The sequence below is a fragment of the Caretta caretta genome, chromosome 2 (genome assembly GCF_965140235.1).
Source record: "Caretta caretta isolate rCarCar2 chromosome 2, rCarCar1.hap1, whole genome shotgun sequence".
Lineage (NCBI taxonomy): Eukaryota > Metazoa > Chordata > Testudines > Cheloniidae > Caretta > Caretta caretta.
The window spans coordinates 222571883-222592936 of NC_134207.1; the positions used below are offsets into that span (position 1 = coordinate 222571883).

The 21054-nt window shown below is 38.7% G+C and overlaps 1 protein-coding gene and 1 long non-coding RNA gene across 12 annotated transcripts in view; one reads left to right on the top strand and one right to left on the bottom strand.

Annotated features, from left to right (window-relative positions):
- The window catches only part of SGCE (sarcoglycan epsilon), a 61857-nt gene that overhangs the window by 4843 nt on the left and 35960 nt on the right, over nt 1–21054 (top strand). For 6 of the 10 annotated variants that reach the window (XM_048838199.2, XM_048838201.2, XM_048838192.2 and 3 more), the window contains exons 2-5: nt 3270–3374; nt 10243–10365; nt 16102–16259; nt 20247–20319. In XM_048838199.2, coding sequence (XP_048694156.1) covers nt 3270–3374; nt 10243–10365; nt 16102–16259; nt 20247–20319 — 459 coding nt within the window. The remainder of the gene's footprint in view (nt 1–3269; nt 3375–10242; nt 10366–16101; nt 16260–20246; nt 20320–21054) is intronic. The other 4 variants (XM_048838196.2, XM_075125846.1, XM_048838195.2 and 1 more) reach the window with 3 other exon arrangements.
- Nucleotides 3790–21054, bottom strand: part of LOC125631459 (uncharacterized) — a 42003-nt gene continuing 24738 nt past the window's right edge. For both annotated transcript variants that reach the window (XR_007354950.2, XR_007354951.2), the window contains exons 3-4: nt 6394–6466; nt 3790–4202 (exon numbers count right to left, since the gene is read on the bottom strand). This is a non-coding gene — a long non-coding RNA (uncharacterized LOC125631459). The remainder of the gene's footprint in view (nt 4203–6393; nt 6467–21054) is intronic.

The window sequence follows — 21054 nt, forward strand, 5'->3', positions numbered from 1 at the left end:
GGCCAGATGTAGTATGTGAAAGTGGCTAACTTTTTTAAAAATTAGGGAGACTTCAAGTTGATAGTGAACATTTAAAGGCTATTAGTATGTTGTAATTAAACTTCAGAAATTCTTATTTGCTTTTATCATGGGGTAGGCTCTCTCTTTCTGGTAGTAAAAAGTTACAAAATAAATAAACTCTTAAATTCTCTCTTTTCCAGGGTATAATCAAAGTCCAAATAAATAGCCTTACCTTTGTAAGATATAAACCAACTCCAAAAAATAACATCCTCTCCTTTGGGGAGAATAACTATCTTAAAAACACAGCTTTTAGTTCTTTCCTTCTAATCTGGCCATGTCTTGTGTCTTCCTTCATTTATACATAGCAGCTGTGCCAGGTAAGTGCATGAGGTCCAGCTGCATGTACTCTTCAGCCACTTAACCATTTCCTGTTTGACTCCACAACCCAGCAGAGTTATCGTGGACACAATATTGATATGCAGAATGTAAATATAAATTGTTCTGAAATTAATGTAATTATAATATTTTTGTGTAATATCAAGCGAGGTATTTGAAGTACCAGTGGGGGTTGGATAGTATATATACCGTGCCCCACTTGAGGATTTAACAATTTTAAGGTGGTATGATTTATTTTAATAATAAAATTAAATGCTCAGGAAAAGTCTGGAGGTACTGTCTTTGAAATGATGTGTTCCATGTTTATTTAGCCATTAGCTTCTTTACTGAGACTTATCAAATGTGTAATGATGATTCTGTGAATTGAATATCCACATACAAGAAACTGAAACTAATGAAACTACTTCTTATTGGCCACTGAACAGCTTTCCAATTCTGTCAACTTTTGGTCATCACCAGCTTGGCTGGACTTGAACAAATGATGTAGATGTGAAATGCTTTTATCTTATTTCGAAGTCCTCAGAGACATCCAGTTTCCTTATAATTAAATAAGGGGAGTGAGAGTTAGTGGAGTAAGTGTGTCAAGATGAGAATAACAACAATTTTAAAAAATACACTAATTATGCAGACATTTCTTGACATTGATTGCTTCTGTTGACTTTACTGTGTTTTTATTTAGTCCTTTAAACCCATTACCATCTTCCAAACCTGAAAATTCTTTGTTTGTTTCTAGTCTAAGAGCTGCTGTAATATAGATCAGCTGGTGATAGTGCCAAGAGGCCATCACCATCTGGGGATTGTTGTCACATAGCCTGCCCTGGCCATACCCTCACCCCTCCCCACCTCTGGATTCCAGAGTGTATGATGGGCAGGAGCCAGTTACATTGGTTTTTATCAGTGTGGGATTAGGGGTTTGTGGGGCCCTGGGCCAGAGCAAGTGGGAGCCCCTCCCCCCCCCCTTCTGACTGCAGTTGCACTCCTCCCTGGCACTCCTGCCGGGGAAATGGGGTCAGGGCACGGGGGCTTGTCCTGCCCCGCCTGCCTGGCACTCCTTCCCCCACACCCTGACCCTGCTCCCCTGCAGGAGCAACATGTGGGCGGACGGAGTGGGGCAAGTCCCCGTGCCCCAATCCCACTCCCTGACAGGAGCAGCAGGTGGACAGAGCTAGGCAAGCTCCCGCGCCCTGATCTCACTCCCTGGCAGGAGCGCTGGGCAGAGCGGGTCGGGGCATAAGAGTGCCCAACTGGCCGGGGCCCTTGAGCACAGGCCCCATTGGCCCAGTGGCTAATCTGCGGCTGGTTTTTATACCTGCATGGAAGATCTGACCAGTTTCTTTTCCCTTTTCACTATTAGTAAGTATTAGCTAAGACATTTTAAAACCCTAGTGTAGCCAGCACAAGTAGAATTTAAATGTTAGCACGTTTTTATCCTAGTGTGGCCCACCTTTCCCTCCCATCCTGGACTTTATTCTGGTTCTTCAGTGATGGGGCTAGAATTTACCATTCCCTTCTCCCCTTGTCCCATCCACCCTGCTGCTGCTTTCCATTGAGCTGCTGGAGAGAAGGGAGAAAAAGTCATGTGCCAGAAGAGGTTTTGTTTTAAATAAATAAAGGGGGATTTAATGTGTGGGGTTTGGCCCCCTAGCCCATTTACAATCAGTCATCCCTACTCTCACCTTTGGGTCCCAGGCAAGAAGCTACAGCTTGACATTACCTTTAAAAATCAGACAAAAACAGTTTAACTTCATTTCAGAAGATTAATGCTTCTCCTTACCCCCAAACTGAATACATGCAAGGTTGTTGATTGTAACCTACCCATTTCCCATCACATGATGTCCTTCAACTTCTTTAAGACATCCTTTTGTTAGTAAGTTAATGGGCTGGTTTTTAAAAAAATATCAGTGGTAAACATAACGTTGATTTTGCTATCATTCTGAACTAAATGACCTTTCTGGTAGAAATTACATTGATTTTAAGATAAGTGTTTCATACATTTCGAACAACAACAAACATTCCAATAGTAATATATTGTGGTAAACTCTAAATCACACAGACATTTATATTAACTGTCACAGTAAACACTTTGAAATATAGTATATTTAATTTTTATATTTAAATTTTTTTTGCTTACTTGCATAAACATAATCCTCTATTGAACAATGTATTTGAATTTGTTTTATATTTGTTTTTAAATTCTCATATTATACGTGGCGCATTATTACACTGGATGTGATGTGGCGCACACTTAGTCCCATAATGATTCACTTGGTCTTTGGGGGAAATCTAAATTACTTTGTCTTCAGCAAACTGTTAGCCAATTAATAGTGAGTATTAGCGTGAACTGGGAGTGACTTGTTCAACCTCTTATACCTTGTCTGCATTGCAGTTTACTGGTATACGTATACCAGTACATTATATTGTCAAAGCACTCGTAGTTCAGATGCAGTTTGTACTGGCAAAGTTTCACCTTTGCCAGTATAGTTTTTTCTACACCCTCATTTCCAGAGCGAAACAAACTGTGCTGCTAAAAGTACAGTTTTACAGTATAACTGCATTTGCACTATGCGCTTTTGCTGGTATTGCTGTGTTGGTCATAGATCACATACCATCACACTGTGTCTGACATAGGTAGGCTGGCAGAAGTGTAGACCTGGCCTTATTTGGAGATAGCATGCCAAAATGATGACTGCCAGAGGGATATACAAGCCAGCATCATCTATTTTGTTTATTTCTGTTTCTACACTCTGAAGAAAAGTTGAAAACAAAAGCTGTCTTTAAAAGAATCTGATCCCAGCTAATGGCATTTGATCTGTGGGAGTCTGTTAATCTGACATTAATTCTTTTTTTATTTGCATTTATTTTATTTTGAAAAGCTTTTTTGTTAAGCTCTGCTGAAGGGATAAATGGAACAATTAACTGGAAGACTAAGCAACCCAACAGTTATATTATCAGCAGAATAAGGGCTGCTGAAAAGAATGGTGAGTTTAGGTTGTAAATTTAAATCCCATTGTGGGTTCAGTCAACATCCTCTTTCAATATTACCTTTGCTTTTTCAGTGTATGTTTATTAATAAAATGACATCTCAAGGTAAGTAATTTTGAAAAACAATCTTATAGTTCTTTAATTTTCTAAACCGTCAGGAATCTGTATGTCTTTATGTTTAGTTTCCCTCGGGTTTTTTTTGTTGCCTGTGGCTTTGCTTAAAATAATGGCTGTGTGTATAACCTAATATTGCATATTTTCTTGTCACTGCTGGTTGCTTAAAACATCTTTGCAGTGTGCTTAATGCAATAACTTGTTATAACTCTTAAAATAATTCATTCCATGTTTATATGTAGGAAAAACACAATTTTTATTACTTATTTGTAGGAATACACATAGAATATTGTAGCTGAATTTTACTGAGACCAACAGTTATCTGAGAAAATGCCGGTAACTTTTCATGGATCATCTAGCTAGCTAAAGGATCTGGATCTCCCTAGAGCTCTAGCTATGGCCAGGATCACTCTTACCCAGGGAATCTGGAAAAGGAGCTCTGGAGGAAGAAACTTCTATATGGATTCTCTTCTGGAGATCCCCCACATTCGCTATTGGGAAGAATGGGTTTCCTCCCTCACATGCAGAATAGGCTGCAGACCTGTCACCAAACCTGGTTGATCCTCTGAAATCCATGGGAGAGCAGGGTCATCCACACTGAGATCCTGGTCCTCTTTGCTAGCTCTGGCCTCTGACAGCTCTCAGCCTCTAGGCTCTCTGACAATGCGGTTCCAGTGGGGTGATTTCCTGGCTATGCCTGTCCCCAGGATCTGTGGAGAAGGTGAAAGAACACTACTCATAAGTGGTAATACAGTCTGAGGCAGTGTTATTTTCCCAGGGGAATCCTTACAGGGCCACAGAAAGACAATTTATGTTCCCTCTCCCCTCTGTTCACAGCCTGTCTACTTATCCCCCAGGCCTGTGCAGCTTCCCTTCCCAGCATGTACATCCCAGGATTCACAGAAAGGCCTTCATGAAGTCAGGGGGGAAAGGAGGAGCAAAAACAGTGCAGTGAAGGTCGATGATGCCCCCTACATGCCTTGAGAGCACCTAAACTGGGACCATATATCATGTATGACCATTAGTAAAGAAATTAAATATCCTTTGGTAGCAGGCACAGAATGCTTCCACAGTAGCCCCAAACTTTCCCCTTCCATGACGTGGACTCACACAAAAACAGAATATTTGGCAATCTGGCTCATGGAAATGGCACTGGGAGTTAGTAAGAATGTTCAGTTACATCTTCTGCCAAGTTAGGACAGTTGCACATTTTTCTCCATAATCAGTCAGTCGTAGAAGATTGTTAAAAGGCTGCACAACCTGAAGATAACAGACTATCCATAAATGAGATATTTTTTTGTCAGCTGGAGAGGAAGAGCAAGTGGCATACTGGACCGAAGATTCACCTTCCACTTCCTTTCTCATTTTGAAGAAACATCAGGGGGAGGGAGAGGAAAGGCTGTGAAGGAGAACTTTCCAAATACCAGTCTCCAGAGTTGTGTTATTACAATTCATATGTGGTTATAAGATAAATATCTGTAAGGTCAAAATTCATCCTGTACAATGAATAGAATATATCATTCAAAGTGCACTGAATTATACATAAGTAAGAAAGATGGTTTAGTGGATTAGGTTCTGAACTAGGACTTGGGAGACCTAGTGGAAACAATTCCCAGCTCAGCAACAGGCTTTCAGAGTGGCATGTTAATCAATATATAAGATTGTCAGCCCTCCAGGGTTGTCCTGGAGTCTCCAGGATTAAAAGATGAATCTTCAGTGCAAGATTATGTCATATGATGAAACCTCCAGGAATATGTCCAACCAAAATTGGCAACCCCATCAATGTGCCTTGTGCCTCTGTTGTCCGTCTCTAAAATGGAGATATTTCTGTACCTCACATGAGTGCTATGAGGATAAAATCCATTAATGAGTACAAAGCTTAAATAATATGGTAATGAGGGCATAAGTAAGTAGATAGATAACATGTTAAGATACTAGGGACCAATTAGTGGAACTGCGATAGGAAAATTTAGGGGGGTTATTTTCTCAAAATATTTTAGTTTGCCCTTTAAAGGCAGGGGATTATTGATTAAAACAGAAGGGGAAATGGGATTAATGTGTCTTTTATGGATGCATGTGCTCAATTACATTAGCATTAATGAAGCTAATATATACCCAGAGGGTAGAACTCTACCTTTCAAGGCCCCATCTAGATTAGGAAAATAGAACTGTTTTTTTAACTGTTTTTTAAAAGATGTTTGCTAACACAGTTTAAACACTCTTTTAAACAGGACTTCAACCTTATGGAGAAAGAGCGACTACTGCTTAAATGTGTCAGTTGGTTTTGGTTAACCCAAGACTCCCCCTGGTAACAGTATTAATAATAAAAATGATTATATTAAAATAATTACAATAATACTATAAACTAACTCACAGGGTTATTGTCAGGGTTAACTAATGTCTGTAACGTGCTTTGTAAATTTAAAGCATTGTAACACTGGTAGGCAACTTTTTAAAATAGGACTTTATACTAGGTGCTAATTAGTGTTAAAAACATTAATCCAAACATATCAGTGAACATTTTAAAACACCACTATTTTTTTTCAGTAAAGAGAAACCCTATATTCCATTCCAGCTGTGGGCCAAATTCTAAAGCTGCTTTTAGCATGTTCAATTTAGTAAGGTCATTTTTAGGATTAATTTGTTCCTCTGAAGCTTATTTTTAACTGTCCACCAACTTCATCTTTTTACATCTGCAGAAAGTCCTCAATGGTACACACTTACCTCAACAACAGAATATGTTCCATTATCAGGAGCACCCATTATAGTGTATGTGGCAATATCCAGTAAACTGCCTATTTAAGACATGTCAGAGAAATAATTTTTCTGCAGAAATTCCCCACTGTAGTCTCTCTTATTAATTCTTCTGTAAGTATTCTTTATGGAGAAAGTTTACCTTACCTTTTCATTAATTCTCCTTTTTGAAACTGATCTTTGCTGTAGTATTAAAGTCTCAAGGTATAAAGCAAAGCATCTGGAACAGAAAAATAAATTTTTCTTTAGGTTTCATCAAGTCAGCATATTTTTCTCACCTTTTCTGTTCTGTAAATAATCTTATTAATGTTACAAATTGCTTTTTCAGATTTTCTTGATAGATACAATTTCCTATATAATTCTATTTCCTTGATCTATTTATAGTTTATTTACAAAAGCAAGTGCAAGACTTTATTGGGTCACTAAGGCAAGATGGTGGGTGTACTTACCAACTTTGATTATATGCAGCAAATTGCAGCAAATTGTTCTAGGTTAGTTTAGTTAAATGAAATCTGCTTTAAATATATTAACAATAGCTGATTTATTAATACAGATTTTTTTCATAAAATGTATTTATATTTCAAGATCTTTTGAATTTATTCTTATTGATAAAATTATTATAAGATGTGGCAGTTTAGTATAATTTAATAAAAGCAAAATTTACTCTGGGCAAAGGCAACTGGGATAACCAGGATTAATATATAAATACAATTAGAAAAAGATTGATTTCTGGAGCTCAGTAATATATGTGGCAATTGAAGGTAATAGTCTTAGAAAACCAGCTCTTAATATCTGGTGCAAGGAATAGAATGTTTGTTACTAACTGTTGTTCAGCAATGTTTTTTGGGCAAACATCATGCAATAAGTTTGGCCTAAAGAAAAACTGAAAAAAGAAATCTTGACACAACTGGGTGTTATCAGCAATAAAGGCTTGATCCTGGCAGTGGGTTAAGAGGTAGTGCTACCATGTGGTTGGGGATCCACAACAGTACTGAGCACACTGTGGTGATTCTGCCAGTGCAGATCCCCAGTTTTGCCCAGTGCAGAGAGTTAAGCGCATATGGCCACCATGTAATAGAGATGGTCTACACACACCAAGTGCTGAGAGGGCAGAAGGGGCATGGTGATGGATGGAGTTGTGGCGTGGTGCCACACCCTGTGAAAATGGGTGATCTAGGTGGCAACAAGGGAGTTCAGAAGTGGGCCCCACACCAAACTTTCCTGTGCCTATTAGCTGCAAGCATAGGGGCCTTCTTCACAGACAGGGAATTATAGAGACCCAGCAGCTTCACCACGGGCACCATGGCCCCAAACACATGTAGCTCTGTTGGAGAAGGAGCATGTCTGAAGGCTGGCCAGCCTGTGGTGGCTCCACTTCAGTTAGCTGGAGGACATGGATTCCCCTTTGCTTATATTGTACTGTTCTTTAAAATAGTGAATTTATTTTAGAAAGCTAGAGAGGCTATTTATGATAGTAAATATAACTCACTTTTAACACACAGTAATACAGTAAATATTGAGGCATATGGCATTGAGCCTGTCTTTATATATTTATAATGGGAATGAACACACAGTTTGGAAGATGCCAAAGAACAGAGTTATTAAATCAAAGATAGCAAACTGGAAACACCAAATTTCAAGCACATCTTGTTTAGCTAATGCTTAAAAGAAAAAGGTTCACTAAAATTTGTTTCAAAAGACCATGCATCTTGAAATTAAATATTACATTAGCAGATCTGCTATTTTTACATGCTCTTCCATAGCACCTATCAGAAAGGTATATTGATACTCATTATCAAATAAACTCTATGCTTGGGGGGGTCTACAGTCTTTGGGGGCAGACCCTCCGCTGGCTACATTCTGTTCAGTGTAGTTATGACAGTTTATGAGCTGAGGATTGCCTCTTCATATTTAAAGTGTAGTTTATTTTAATTTTGGTGAAGATGGCATTACATCCTAATGAATCCCAAATTATCAATGAGATAATTAGAAAAAAGTCTTCTAGTATCTGACACTTTTCTTTATCCTTTTTGTGAATGCACTTAATGAGAAATAACTTAAGTCTAGGATGACTATAGAAGATGAAATAATAATTTAAAAAATTGAGAAAAATCTTCAGCATACTATGCATTTAATAATTTATGACATCAGTCTAGGAGTTGCAGATACTCTGTCCAACCCACTCACCATATTTTGCAGCCTGGCTCATGGGAATGACAACTGGGGACTCAATGAGCAAGTTCATTTTCATCCCCTGATAGCTTAGGACGAATGCACATTCTTCTCCAGATTCAGGCAGTTGTAGAAGGTTTTTTTGGTGATTTATAATTTTGCCAGCCCATCTTAATGCCATGAAATGCTGCTTAACATGATGTTTTTCAAAGCTTACCCCTGAAAAGGGCACTGAGCGGGTCTCATTTTGATTGCCATCAAAGCTGTTTTTCATGAGAACAAGTTGTTAGTTCTCTAAAAGAAGGGCTCCCACAATTGTAAATCCAGCAGCTGAACAATTTGAGTAAAACATGGAAGGATCCAGATGTGCACAATGTGAATTTGTGAGAATTACATGTCATCCCCATCCAACTCTATTTTTTTGTTGTGAGTGCAATCAGATTTTCCCAGTGTACACATTAAAAGCAGTTGTTTCTAAAAGAGTTCACGTTTATAATTTAAATAGAGAAATAAAAATGGATTGGAATTTTATCTGAGTCCCTTTTTATGTTTGTTGTGAATGATCCTGGTATGTAAAAACTCGTAAAATTCTAGTTTGACAGAATGTGAATCTTCTTCACTTATGGGAAGATGAGGTGTCACACCAATGTATTATGTTATTGTTTAGATTAGTGCCATATATAAAACTAAGCAATTTTATATCCCATATATAGGGCTTGATTTTAAAATTAGGCTCCCATTTTGAATCTGCAAATTGCGGCAAATAAAAATGATGGTATGTCTATTTTTATCTGAATACCTGGTTTGCTGTACCTGCACAATTGTAGGTGAAAAATGGGAGGCTGGATGGAGACTCCTTTAAAATTTAGCTTCTGAAGTTTCCCTTAAGCAACAGAAAGAAATTAAAATTCACATTATGTCTGATATGTCAAATATAACTGTATATAAATAGTTCATATACACTTTTGATAGTAATATGTATTTTTAGAACATGAGATGTAATCAGAAGAGAAAAGCACTCAATTTTTGTAGTAAATACTAAATATTTTTAAAAATGCCACTGAGGAATTATGACATTTTTATTTTACCCTTGGTGTGTGCTGTGATTAATATAATTCATTCTACCCTCAATTTGTGCACAGAACTACCATAGATGTCCATGGGAATCTTGCATGCAGAACAGGAAGAATATTACCCTATGTTCTGAGGCTATTGATAGTGTACAAATACAGAATAACAAAGAACAAGGAAAAATTACAATAAGGTATAATAATGAAGTTCTTGCTTGCACAGCCTTCATCAAGATGTATTTGACTAAATAGTCATATTTAATTACTTTAAAAACAAGTTATTAAGCCAGTATAGTCTACTTTGTTCCTTCTGTTCCTTATTTTTATTGTTAAAAATATGGGGGAAATTTGATTATACACTCATATGTGTTTTTATTGATATATGGAATGTCACAAATAAACAAGTTTCCAAAAATACTCATTGGCTTCTTCATTATCCATCATTATTGTCATTTTAAAAGTAATTGTCATTTTAAAAGTAGGTGATTAGCATTTGAAATATCAAAAACTGTCTAATTTTGTTTACTGGAATCTTGGACAGGACTTGGAGGATACATAATGGGCAAAGAGAGGATTTGTTTTGCATTGTATTCTTAAACCCACACAACCTTTTAAAAACTTATTAACAGGTATCTAATGCTTGTTGCTTTCCTTTCCCTAGAAATGAAAATTTCCATAGTAATGCATGCTGTATTGTCTAGAGCATGTCTCACTTTTTACTTTTCTGTCTCTTATCTTTCCTTCTGCTTTTCAGTGTACACGATTCTCTCTAAGGTGCACTCTGATCGGAATGTATACCCTTCTGCTGGAGTTCTTTTTGTTCATGTTTTGGAGAGAGAATACTTTAAGGGGGAGTTTCCTCCTTATCCAAAGCCTGGTATGGGATGCTTAGATCTTCCATGTTATAGAAAAAGATCATTTTTACTTTTAAATTCAAGATCTCAAATGTATCTAGAATACTTTGTGGAACAGTATTGAACATAAATCACTGCAACACTTTTAACTTTGGCTGACTCTTCTATACTGGTAAAGTAAGTGGATAATTTCAAGTGGTTTTAAATCTTAAGGCTTATGAACTACAGGTATGCATTGCTGTGCATCTTGAGAAGCCCAGTTATGGACTTTGAAATGTTCAGTAATGCATGTTATGAATCTAAGATTAGAATCTGGCACTTTTCTTTGCTAACCCATTAAATCTGTAGTTGTACAAGCTTAATTTTAATTTTAAAAAGATTGAGTCGTGATGTTTTTTGTAAAAAATGCCCCATTTGAGATTGTATCAGTTTCTTACAAAATAAATAATGATATTAACAATTTGTGTCAAAAAGCATCTTATACATTTTATAAAATAACTTTAAATACACAAGGAACATTTACAATTAAAAATTTAAATGTCTTTAGCATAGAGCAGTGATGATTATTTTATTTCAAAGAAAATGAAAGCTCCCTTGGTTTCAATCCTATTTTGTTTCTACATGCAGTAACTTTTTTAAATTGTAAAGCAGTCTTTTGTCATAGAAAGGGCTATATTTTCATAAGTATAGTATTTTGACTTACATCCATGAAGTAAAACTAAAGGAAGATCATTAGCAAGATAGAAAAGATGTTTTTGAGATGAACTCAACCCTTATATGAAGATAAAGTACATTTCCCCCCACTTTGCTTATAAATTATTTAGCCTTCTAGAAGCAGGTAAAATTGAGAAGTTCTACTTCATTGACAATCTTTTTAATTTTGATTTTGGAAGATGGCACCTTGAAACCACATTGGGTTAAAAATAGCATTTGTTTGAATGTCATATGTTTAAATATTCTCAAGAGAAAAAATGACTTAATTTATTTGTATTTTCATTAATCTTCTTCTCTAAAGGTGGATGTCTTGACAGACCCTTACTCTTGAGTTTATGCTCCATGTGTGTGACTGCTGGAGCTACGCAGTTTTACTGCCAGCCAATAATAGGGTGAAATGTGCCTATCTCAGGCCCAATTTGTCCCCTCCTGAGATAACAACTTTGGGATGTAAATGGAAGGAATTTGAAAGTCCTTTCCTAATTGCATATTGTCTCTAGAACATTGCTACCTAAATTCCATGTCTGAGGCATGTTACACAGATGCAGTGTGAATCTCTGACTTGTACAGTTGTGACCTCATGATCCATTGAAATTGCCCCACCTGTAGGGATCATGAATACCACATTGATCATCAAGGCTCAACATTTGCAATATAGTCCTTGTTTAAAACTTGTGTATGACAAATCTGTTCTGCCAGATCCTTAGCATCATAGAGCCTTTCCTGGAAAAGGACTTTGAAACAAGCCACATCTCAGACTGTTGATGTATTAAAATTGACTTTGAGGAACAAACTGTGAAATGGGGTAATTTATGATGAACCCTAGCTACTGTAGCACCCTGGTGAGATAATTCCCAGAGAAGTGATGTTGGGAGGGCTTTCTGTGTTGCATGGTAACATGTTTGACTGATGTCTTAGCATATTGCTGCAGTATCGTGGTTGATTCTCAGTTTCCCCTGACACCCCGAGGTTTCATTGATTTTTGAAATTGGTTTGTGTTTAACTCTCCAAGTAAAATGAAGACCATCCATCATCTGGGTTATGAAAGTCCAAATCATACACTTTCTTTGTCCAGTCTCCCACTGTTGCTTCCTGGGTCTCTCTTCTTGAGAGTCTGCACAATCTTTTTCTGATGTTTCTCATTCTAGGTTACAGGTTCTCTTCCTGAAGTGTGTGCAAACTCTCACTCTGTTCATACAGCAAAGTGAATGGGAAGTTCTTCCTGCTTTCTACTGGCAGCTGTACACTTGGGATGAAAAGGAAACAAGTGCGTGGTTCAACCCCCCCCACCCCCCAACCCATGTTTCCTTCTCTGAGGCCTCTTCCTTCACTTGCTTCCACTTGTTCGTTGCCCTTCCCAACATCACCTAATAAAACAGTCTTAAATATCAAGCTTCCTCTTCTGGCACTTCTTCTCCAGCCATCCAGTTCTCTACATGGTACTTTTGATGGCCACAGCCCAGGGTACTTAGAATCATAGAATATCAGGGTTGGAAGGGACCTCAGGAGGTCATCTAGTCCAACCCCCTGCTCAAAAGCAGGACCCATAGCCAATTAAATCATCCCAGCCAGGGCTTTGTCAAGCCTGACCTTAAAAACTTCTAAGGAAGGAGATTCCACCACCTCCCTAGGCAACGCATTCCAGTGTTTCACCACCCTCCTAGTGAAAAAGTTTTTCCTAATATCCAACCTGAACCTCCCCCACTGCAACTTGAGACCATTACTCCTTGTCCTGTCCTCTTCCACCACTGAGAATAGTCTAGAACCATCCTCTCTGGAACTACCTCTCAGGTAGTTGAAAGCAGCTATCAAATCCCCCCTCATTCTTCTCTTCTGCAGACTAAACAATCCCAGTTCCCTCAGCCTCTCCTCATAAGTCATGTGTTCCAGACCCCTAATCATTTTTGTTGCCCTTCGCTGGACTCTCTCCAATTTATCCACATCCTTCTTGTAGTGTGGGGCCCAAAACTGGACACAGTACTCCAGATGAGGCCTCACCAATGTCGAATAGAGGGGGATGATCACGTCCCTCGATCTGCTCGCTATGCCCCTACTTATACATCCCAAAATGCCATTGGCCTTCTTGGCAACAAGGGCACACTGCTGGCTCATATCCAGCTTCTCGTCCACTGTCACCCCTAGGTCCTTTTCCGCAGAACTGCTGCCTACCCATTCGGTCCCTAGTCTGTAGCTGTGCATTGGGTTCTTCCGTCCCAAGTGCAGGACCCTGCACTTATCCTTATTGAACCTCATCAGATTTCTTTTGGCCCAATCCTCCAATTTGTCTAGATCCCTCTGTATCCTATCCCTCCCCTCCAGCGTATCTACCACTCCTCCCAGTTTAGTATCATCCGCAAATTTGCTGAGAGTGCAATCCACACCATCCTCCAGATCATTTATGAAGATATTGAACAAAACCGGCCCCAGGACCGACCCCTGGGGCACTCCACTTGACACCGGCTGCCAACTAGACATGGAGCCATTGATCACTACCCGTTGAGCCCGACAATCTAGCCAGCTTTCTATCCACCTTATAGTCCATTCATCCAGCCCATACTTCCTTAACTTGCTGACAAGAATACTGTGGGAGACCATGTCAAAAGCTTTGCTAAATTCAAGATACAATACATCCACTGCTTTCCCTTCATCCACAGAACCAGTAATTTCATCATAGAAGGCGATTAGATTAGTCAGGCATGACCTTCCCTTGGTGAATCCATGCTGACTGTTCCTGATCACTTTCCTCTCATGTAAGTGCTTCAGGATTGATTCTTTGAGGACCTGCTCCATGATTTTTACGGGGACTGAAGTGAGGCTGACTGGCCTGTAGTTCCCAGGATCCTCCTTCTTCCCTTTTTTAAAGATTGGCACTACATTAGCCTTTTTCCAGTCATCCGGGACTTCCCCCGTTCGCCACGAGTTTTCAAAGATAATGGCCAATGGCTCTGCAATCACAGCCGCCAGTTCCTTTAGCACTCTCAGATGCAACTCATCCGGCCCCATGGACTTGTGCATGTCCAGTTTTTCTAAATAGTCCCTAACCACCTCTTTCTCCACAGAGGGCTGGCCATCTATTCCCTATGTTGTGATGCCCAGCACAGAAGTCTGGGAGCTGACCTTGTTCGTGAAGACAGAGGCAAAAAAATCATTGAGTACATTAGCTTTTTCCACATCCTCCGTCACTAGGTTGCCTCCCTCATTCATTAAGGGGCCCACACTTTCCTTGGCTTTCTTCTTGTTGCCAACATACCTGAAGAAACCCTTCTTGTTACTCTTAACATCTCTCGCTAGCTGCAGCTCCAGGTGCGATTTGGCCCTCCTAATTTCATTCCTACATGCCCGAGCAATATTTTTATACTCTTCCCTGGTCATATGTCCAACCTTCCACTTCTTGTAAGCTTCTTTTTTATGCTTAAGATCCTCTAGGATTTCACCGTTAAGCCAAGCTGGTCGCCTGCCATATTTACTATTCTTTCGACACATCGGGATGGTTTGTCCCTGTAACCTCAACAGGGATTCCTTGAAATACAGCCAGCTCTCCTGGACTCCTTTCCCCTTCATGTTAGTCCCCCAGGGGATCCTACCCATCCGTTCCCTGAGGGAGTCGAAGTCTGCTTTCCTGAAGTCCAGGGTCCGTATCCTGCTGCTTACCTTTCTTCCCTGTGTCAGGATCCTGAACTCGACCAACTCATGGTCACTGCCTCCCAGATTCCCATCCACTTTTGCTTCCCCTACTAATTCTTCCCGGTTTGTGAGCAGCAGGTCAAGAAAAGCTCCCCCCCTAGTTGGCTCCTCTAGCACTTGCACCAGGAAATTGTCCCCTACGCTTTCCAAAAACTTCCTGGATTGTCTATGCACCGCTGTACTGCTCTCCCAGCAGATATCAGAAAAATTAAAGTCACCCATGAGAACCAGGGCATGCGATCTAGTAGCTTCCGCGAGCTGCCGGAAGAAAGCCTCATCCACCTCATCCCCCTGGTCCGGTGGTCTATAGCAGACTCCCACAACTACATCACTCCTGTTGCTCCTTCCTGTTGTTACTTCCAAGATACTTCCTGTCCACAGCTCCTACTCATTATCTGCATCCTCCTGCTGTGAGAAAAAAGAGCTGCTTATTTACCTTATTCCCAGAATACCTTGTCTGGAGTCTCAAACTTTCATCACTTTAGGAACTACAGATCACAGCATTCCTGGGGTCTGTGCTGAAATCAGGAGCAGAACAGTGTTCAATGAGGAGCTTACCCTTAAAAGGCCAGCACACCATATTTAAGTGTTATTTTACTGGTTAAAAATTGTCTCAGAGAAATCTTGTTGTCCTCCTGTCTTTTAGGCTATCACAAATTTCTTAAAATAAAATCCTTTTACTTTTCTGTCCTGTGGCACAAGCTTGTTGGCAATGTTTGCCTCTTTCCAATCTTCTGAAATGGGTACATTTGAAAGAGTTTCTCTAAAGCAAATCTGTTGCCCAGTTGTCAGTGTTGAGGACCTGTGTCTTGACATGACCACACATGGTAAGGTGAGGAAAAAAACAGAGTCTCCCTCTGACACTAAGGTCCTCAGAGGTAGACATTGTCTCTAGAGCCTTTAAAAAAATTAAAGGTTTTTGTTGCTTGGAAATACTGGGCTTTTGCTTCTGTTGGTAGGGAGGCTGGATGATTTGGTGTTCTGGGAAACCCAAGCCCCTATAAAGCCAGGACCTAGCAATTGATGGGTGGAAGCTGAAGGGGTCATTAGGGCTCTAAGACAGTACAAGCACACTGTACTCTGCTCTTGGCCATACATTTCAAATATGGGATTCCTGCCAATTACACATGCTGAAGCATGGACACAGGAGTGTGGCTCTCTCAAACTGCACTTTTATACTGATAATAAGAAATTAAAATTTTATTATTTCCCTATGGAACTGCAATGATGTGTTACAAAACATTATAGTAATTGTGTTTATATGACAAAACTGAACTCAAAATTATTTAATGGAAACTTCAAAAACAAATTGCATAAACTTCATTTTTTGAAAACATTCTAATATTGTGTATCTTATATAGGTGAGATAAGTAATGATCCTATAACATTTAACACCAACTTAATGGGTTACCCTGACAGACCTGGATGGCTACGCTACATTCAGAGGACACCATACAGTGATGGAGTATTGTATGGATCACCAACTATAGAAAATGTGGGCAAACCAACCATCATTGAGGTACTTCCTTTAAAAGCATTAGAAGGTTTTATTTCATTTTTAAATCTTTATCCCTTAATATAAAATAGTGTGCAAAATAACTTCATAAACAATTAAATGAAGAACATCTAAATATTTAACTTTGCACTTTTCTTTCCCTTCAGTGCAAACAAATACAGTTGTTAAATCAATTAACAGAGTTTTTTATTTACTTTTTATCACTTAGTGGTAAATTATTCATGTTTAATAACTAACACCAAATGTTTTCCTATTCTAATCTCCTAATTACTAATGCTGACAAAAATCACTATTTGTTGTATCTATGTCACTAATATGAATATAATTCCAAAATTTTAAAAGTACTAATTATATAGTGAATAGCAGTTGAAAGACAAAAGCTGTATGATTCTCAGTCATGCCTTTGGTCCCACACCACAGATTAGGAAGTCAATGGAGCAACTCTGCAGCTCACAACATTATGAAAAAATTGCTACATTAACTTGCCAGTTCTACCAATTTTGCTTGGACAGCCATATATTTGTGTCAAACTCTTGATTAATTGCTTCTCTTGGTTTTATTAACTTGTTCTTCTCCAAAGATAAAACTGTAAACAGCAGCCTAGGTTCTGATTCTACAAACAGTTCCACATGTGGTTAGTTTTATGTACATGTGTAACGTTCCCCTCTAGTGTTATCTGGACTGGTGATCTGCTAGATCACCCCAATCCTTGACTCTGGGAGCCAGCCTCAGCCTGCTCTGCTGTGAGAACACCCACTCCTGAATTGTTCATGCACAGCCTCTGGCATATAAACTGTTCGTTGGATTGTGCAACCGAATGACACTAGCTAATATCTCTGGTCCCAGACACAACTCTAGGAACCTCCGTCTTGTAGTGTCCAGTTATGCCCGCTAGATGCTGCAAACTTATATGAGTTTGTCAATTTAACAAAGAAATTGATGTGTACCAGGCTTGTTATCGCAAGGGGAGTCTCTGACATGCTTCAAACCAAACACACTGCTTCAGGTAGAATAAACAAACAGATTTATTAACTATAAAATAGATTTTAAGTGATTATAAGTCAAAGCATAACAAGTCGGATTTGGTCAAATGAAATAAAAGCAAAACTCATTCTAAGCTGATCTTAACACTTTCAATGCCCTTACAAACTTAGATGCTTCTCACCACAGGCTGGCTGGTTGCTCTTCAGCCAGGCTCTCCCCTTTGATCAGTGCTACAGTCACTTGGTGTGGTGTCTGTAGATGTAAGTGGAAGAGAGAGGAAGAGCATGGCAAACATCTCCTCCTTTTATCATGTTCTTTCTTCCCTTTTGGCTTTGCCCTTCCCCCTTCAGGGTCAGGTGAGCATTACCTCATTGCAGTCCCAAACTGGCCAAAGGAAGGGGGATGACTCACTTGAGAGTCCAACAGATCCTTTTGTTGTTGCCTAGGCCAGCATCCTTTGTTCCTGTGAGACTGGGCTCAGTATGTTCCATACCTGCCCTGATGAGGTGTGAACTGCCTCTCTGCTCTTGGAGAGTTTTTGCCTGGGCTTATTTTAAGCCATGAGGATACATTTTCAGCCTCATAACTACATACTTTGAAATTATAACCTATAACATTACTGTAACAACAATGATCAGTGCATCATGAGCCTTCTGAAGATACCCAACATGACAAACTTTGCATTGGATACCACACAATCATTTTACAAGGATGAACATGTGGGTGCTATGTGTTCCCCCGAGGTACAGAGCGTTACAATATGGTTAGTCCAATTGATTTCAGTGGCACTAATCACATGCATACTATTAACCATGTGCAGAATAGTCTGCGGGATCAGAACCCTGGATTGCTTAAAGAAACTATTTTTAAAATTGTTCTTTTTTGAGCCGTGTCTGTTTCCAAACCTGCATCAGGATCTGCGAGGATGGATTCTTGCTGCTATATAGAGTACCACTGAAGTCAGTGTAACTTTGCACAGGTACAAGGATCTTTGCACAGATGCATTAGCAAATCCCAGTATAGTTCTGAAGATTCTACGTGAGCACAGAAATATGCTAGTGATACCAATGCATGATTGGGTCCTACATTTTGATGTGAGCTATATATATATATATATATATATAGTTCACCCATCTCTACTCTTTGACTTTATCATACTTAGGTCAATAAAAGAAGAAAAAAATACAGGAAAAAAACAAACAAACAAACTGCTCCCTCTTGTTCCTGAAATGGAGCTGAGAGAGAAAAGAATACAGGACTAGGGTAGGCCAACCACTTGTATGTAAATATATATATATAGCTCACATCAAAATGTAGATATATATTTTATACAGCTTAGGTTTAAAATAGGTTACTTGTTACCAAAGCTTGATTTTATTTGATTTGATTTACTCCCTAGTAAATAGGTAAATGGTTTTTTGCATCTTTTATAGGAGTTTTAAATATATAGTTTGTGATGTAGGTGTAATAAGTGATTTATATATCTTTTGGATTTATTGTTAAACTGAAATTACAAATAAAAAAAAAAGAAAGAATGCCACGCTAAATATTAGTGCTTCAGTTAGTTAGTTTTTCAGCAGATTTAATTTTGCAGTGCTAAATTAATTTCTGTTTAAAAGCTCTCAAATTACAGATTAATTTTCAATTATTTTTAATTAACTTCTTTTACATAGAGTACGCTATTTTTACAATTTAAGCTTTATTCTCTTCACTTACATAAATTTGCCTGTAACCAATATGCCAGACCACTATCCTCTCCTCATTCCAATCCCTTTCAAGACCCACTTTTACGGGGACACCATCAAGAAGTGAGTTAGTCATTTATTGGTTTATTTTAACTAATGTGCTCCACTATGCTATTCCTACCCTTTCCTGAGAGACTGCATAATTTCATTCATGTAACCACTGTCCTGCCCTCCACCTTCTGATATTTTGTTACCTCCCTTTGTTGAATCATGTCAAGCTAGATTGTCAGATCTTTTGGGCAGAGACCATCTGTTTCTGTTTGTATTATGAGACACCTATATTCTTGAGGGTAATGTGGGGAAAAGAAAGGAGAGGGAAAAATACATAATTCTGATAGACCATATTCCAAAATTCTTATGAGTTCAGTCATGGTATAACTTTTCAACACAGTCAAAGAATAATCACTGCGGACTATGTTTGACCATCAGATGAATACCACAGATCCTTCATGCATTTAAAAGGTTCCTTTCTGTGTATTTGTACATAATTACATCAGAGACATATTTTTCCAGAAATAAGGAACATATACTCTGCATTTCCCACTAGCTTTCAAACCACCTAAAGATAAAGACCCTGGCATTCTTATTATTTGTATTATGATAGTGCCTAGAAGCCCCATTCATGGATCAAGGTCCCATTGTGCTAGGCACTGTACAAATATAAACCTAAAAGATGGTCACCGTCCCAAAGACCTTACAGTGTTTTTTCCTATAAATATCACCAGTTAGGTGAGCTCCACCAGGAGCTAAGCATGAATAGAAACCTTGCAGCCTTCAGGACAAAACACAGAACCCATCTCTACTCTTCGACTTTATCATACTTAGGTCAATAAAACAAGAAAAAAATACGGGAAAAAAAAACGAAACAAACTGCTCCCTCTTGTTCCTGAAATGGAGCTGAGAGAGAAAAGAATACAGGACTAGGGTAGGCTTACCACTTGTATGTAAATATGTTATCCATGTGGCATCTGAGAATATTAGTGCAGTATAAATAACTATATAGACTAGTTTGAAAATCCCAATAAGCTGTCTTTATTTAATACAGTGCTCCATCAAAGCCAGTAGGCCTGCTCATTCATCTTTCATGTTTCTACATTTATAGTCCATAGAGGTTATTTTTTTAGTATTCAAAAATAAAAATAATTATATATATTAGTGAATACTTTTAATTTAAGAAAAACAATACTTTTCTATGCTGAATTAATTAATTTTGGTTTTCATATTTGTACTACCATTTTAGTATCATCTGTTTTTATTCCAGATCACTGCTTATAACAGGCGCACCTTTGAGACTGCAAGGCATAACTTGATCATCAATATAATGTCAGCAGAAGGTATGTACAGAAGAGATTTTGCAGCACTCTAGATTGTATAAGTGATAAATTGTTAAGATTACATGATTTTTAAGATTTGATAAAATATTGTCAAACTTTAAGCAGTGTTTCAACTAAAAGCATGAGTGGTGAGGAGGAGGTAAGGGAAACTTCCCTGTCCTGATTCATCCTGTTTGTTATTTTTTGCTAAACCATTTTAACCAGGGCTGATTTATGCCCTGTTCTTAAAAATTCTTCTGAAGAGCTAATTTTTTTGCTTTTGGAACCAGATTGTACCAAACTGTATATTTTCTACACCTATGCCACATACAAGGGATATCGCTCTTCTTCTGCAAAGTATTTGTTTTGAAACCAATAGTAGTGAGAGCTGTATTTGAGAAGTGCATCAAGCCTTTGAAGTTAAAAAGACAAAGAAACATGCAGGGATGTCAGCATTATTTTGCATATCAGTTGGTTAATGAAAGATATATCTAACTCAGGGATCGGCAACCTTTGGCACGCAGCCCGTCAGGGAAATCCGCTGACAGGCTGGGATGGTTTGTTTATCTGCAGCATCCGCATGTTCAGCCGATTGCAACTCCCACTGGCCTGGCACGGAGAACTGCGGCCAGTGGGATCTAGGATCAGCCGAACCTGCGGATGCTGCAGGTAAACAAACCGTCCCAGCCAAACAGAGGATTTCCCTGATGGGCCACGTGCCAAATGTTGCTGATCCCTGATCTAACTGGAGGATTA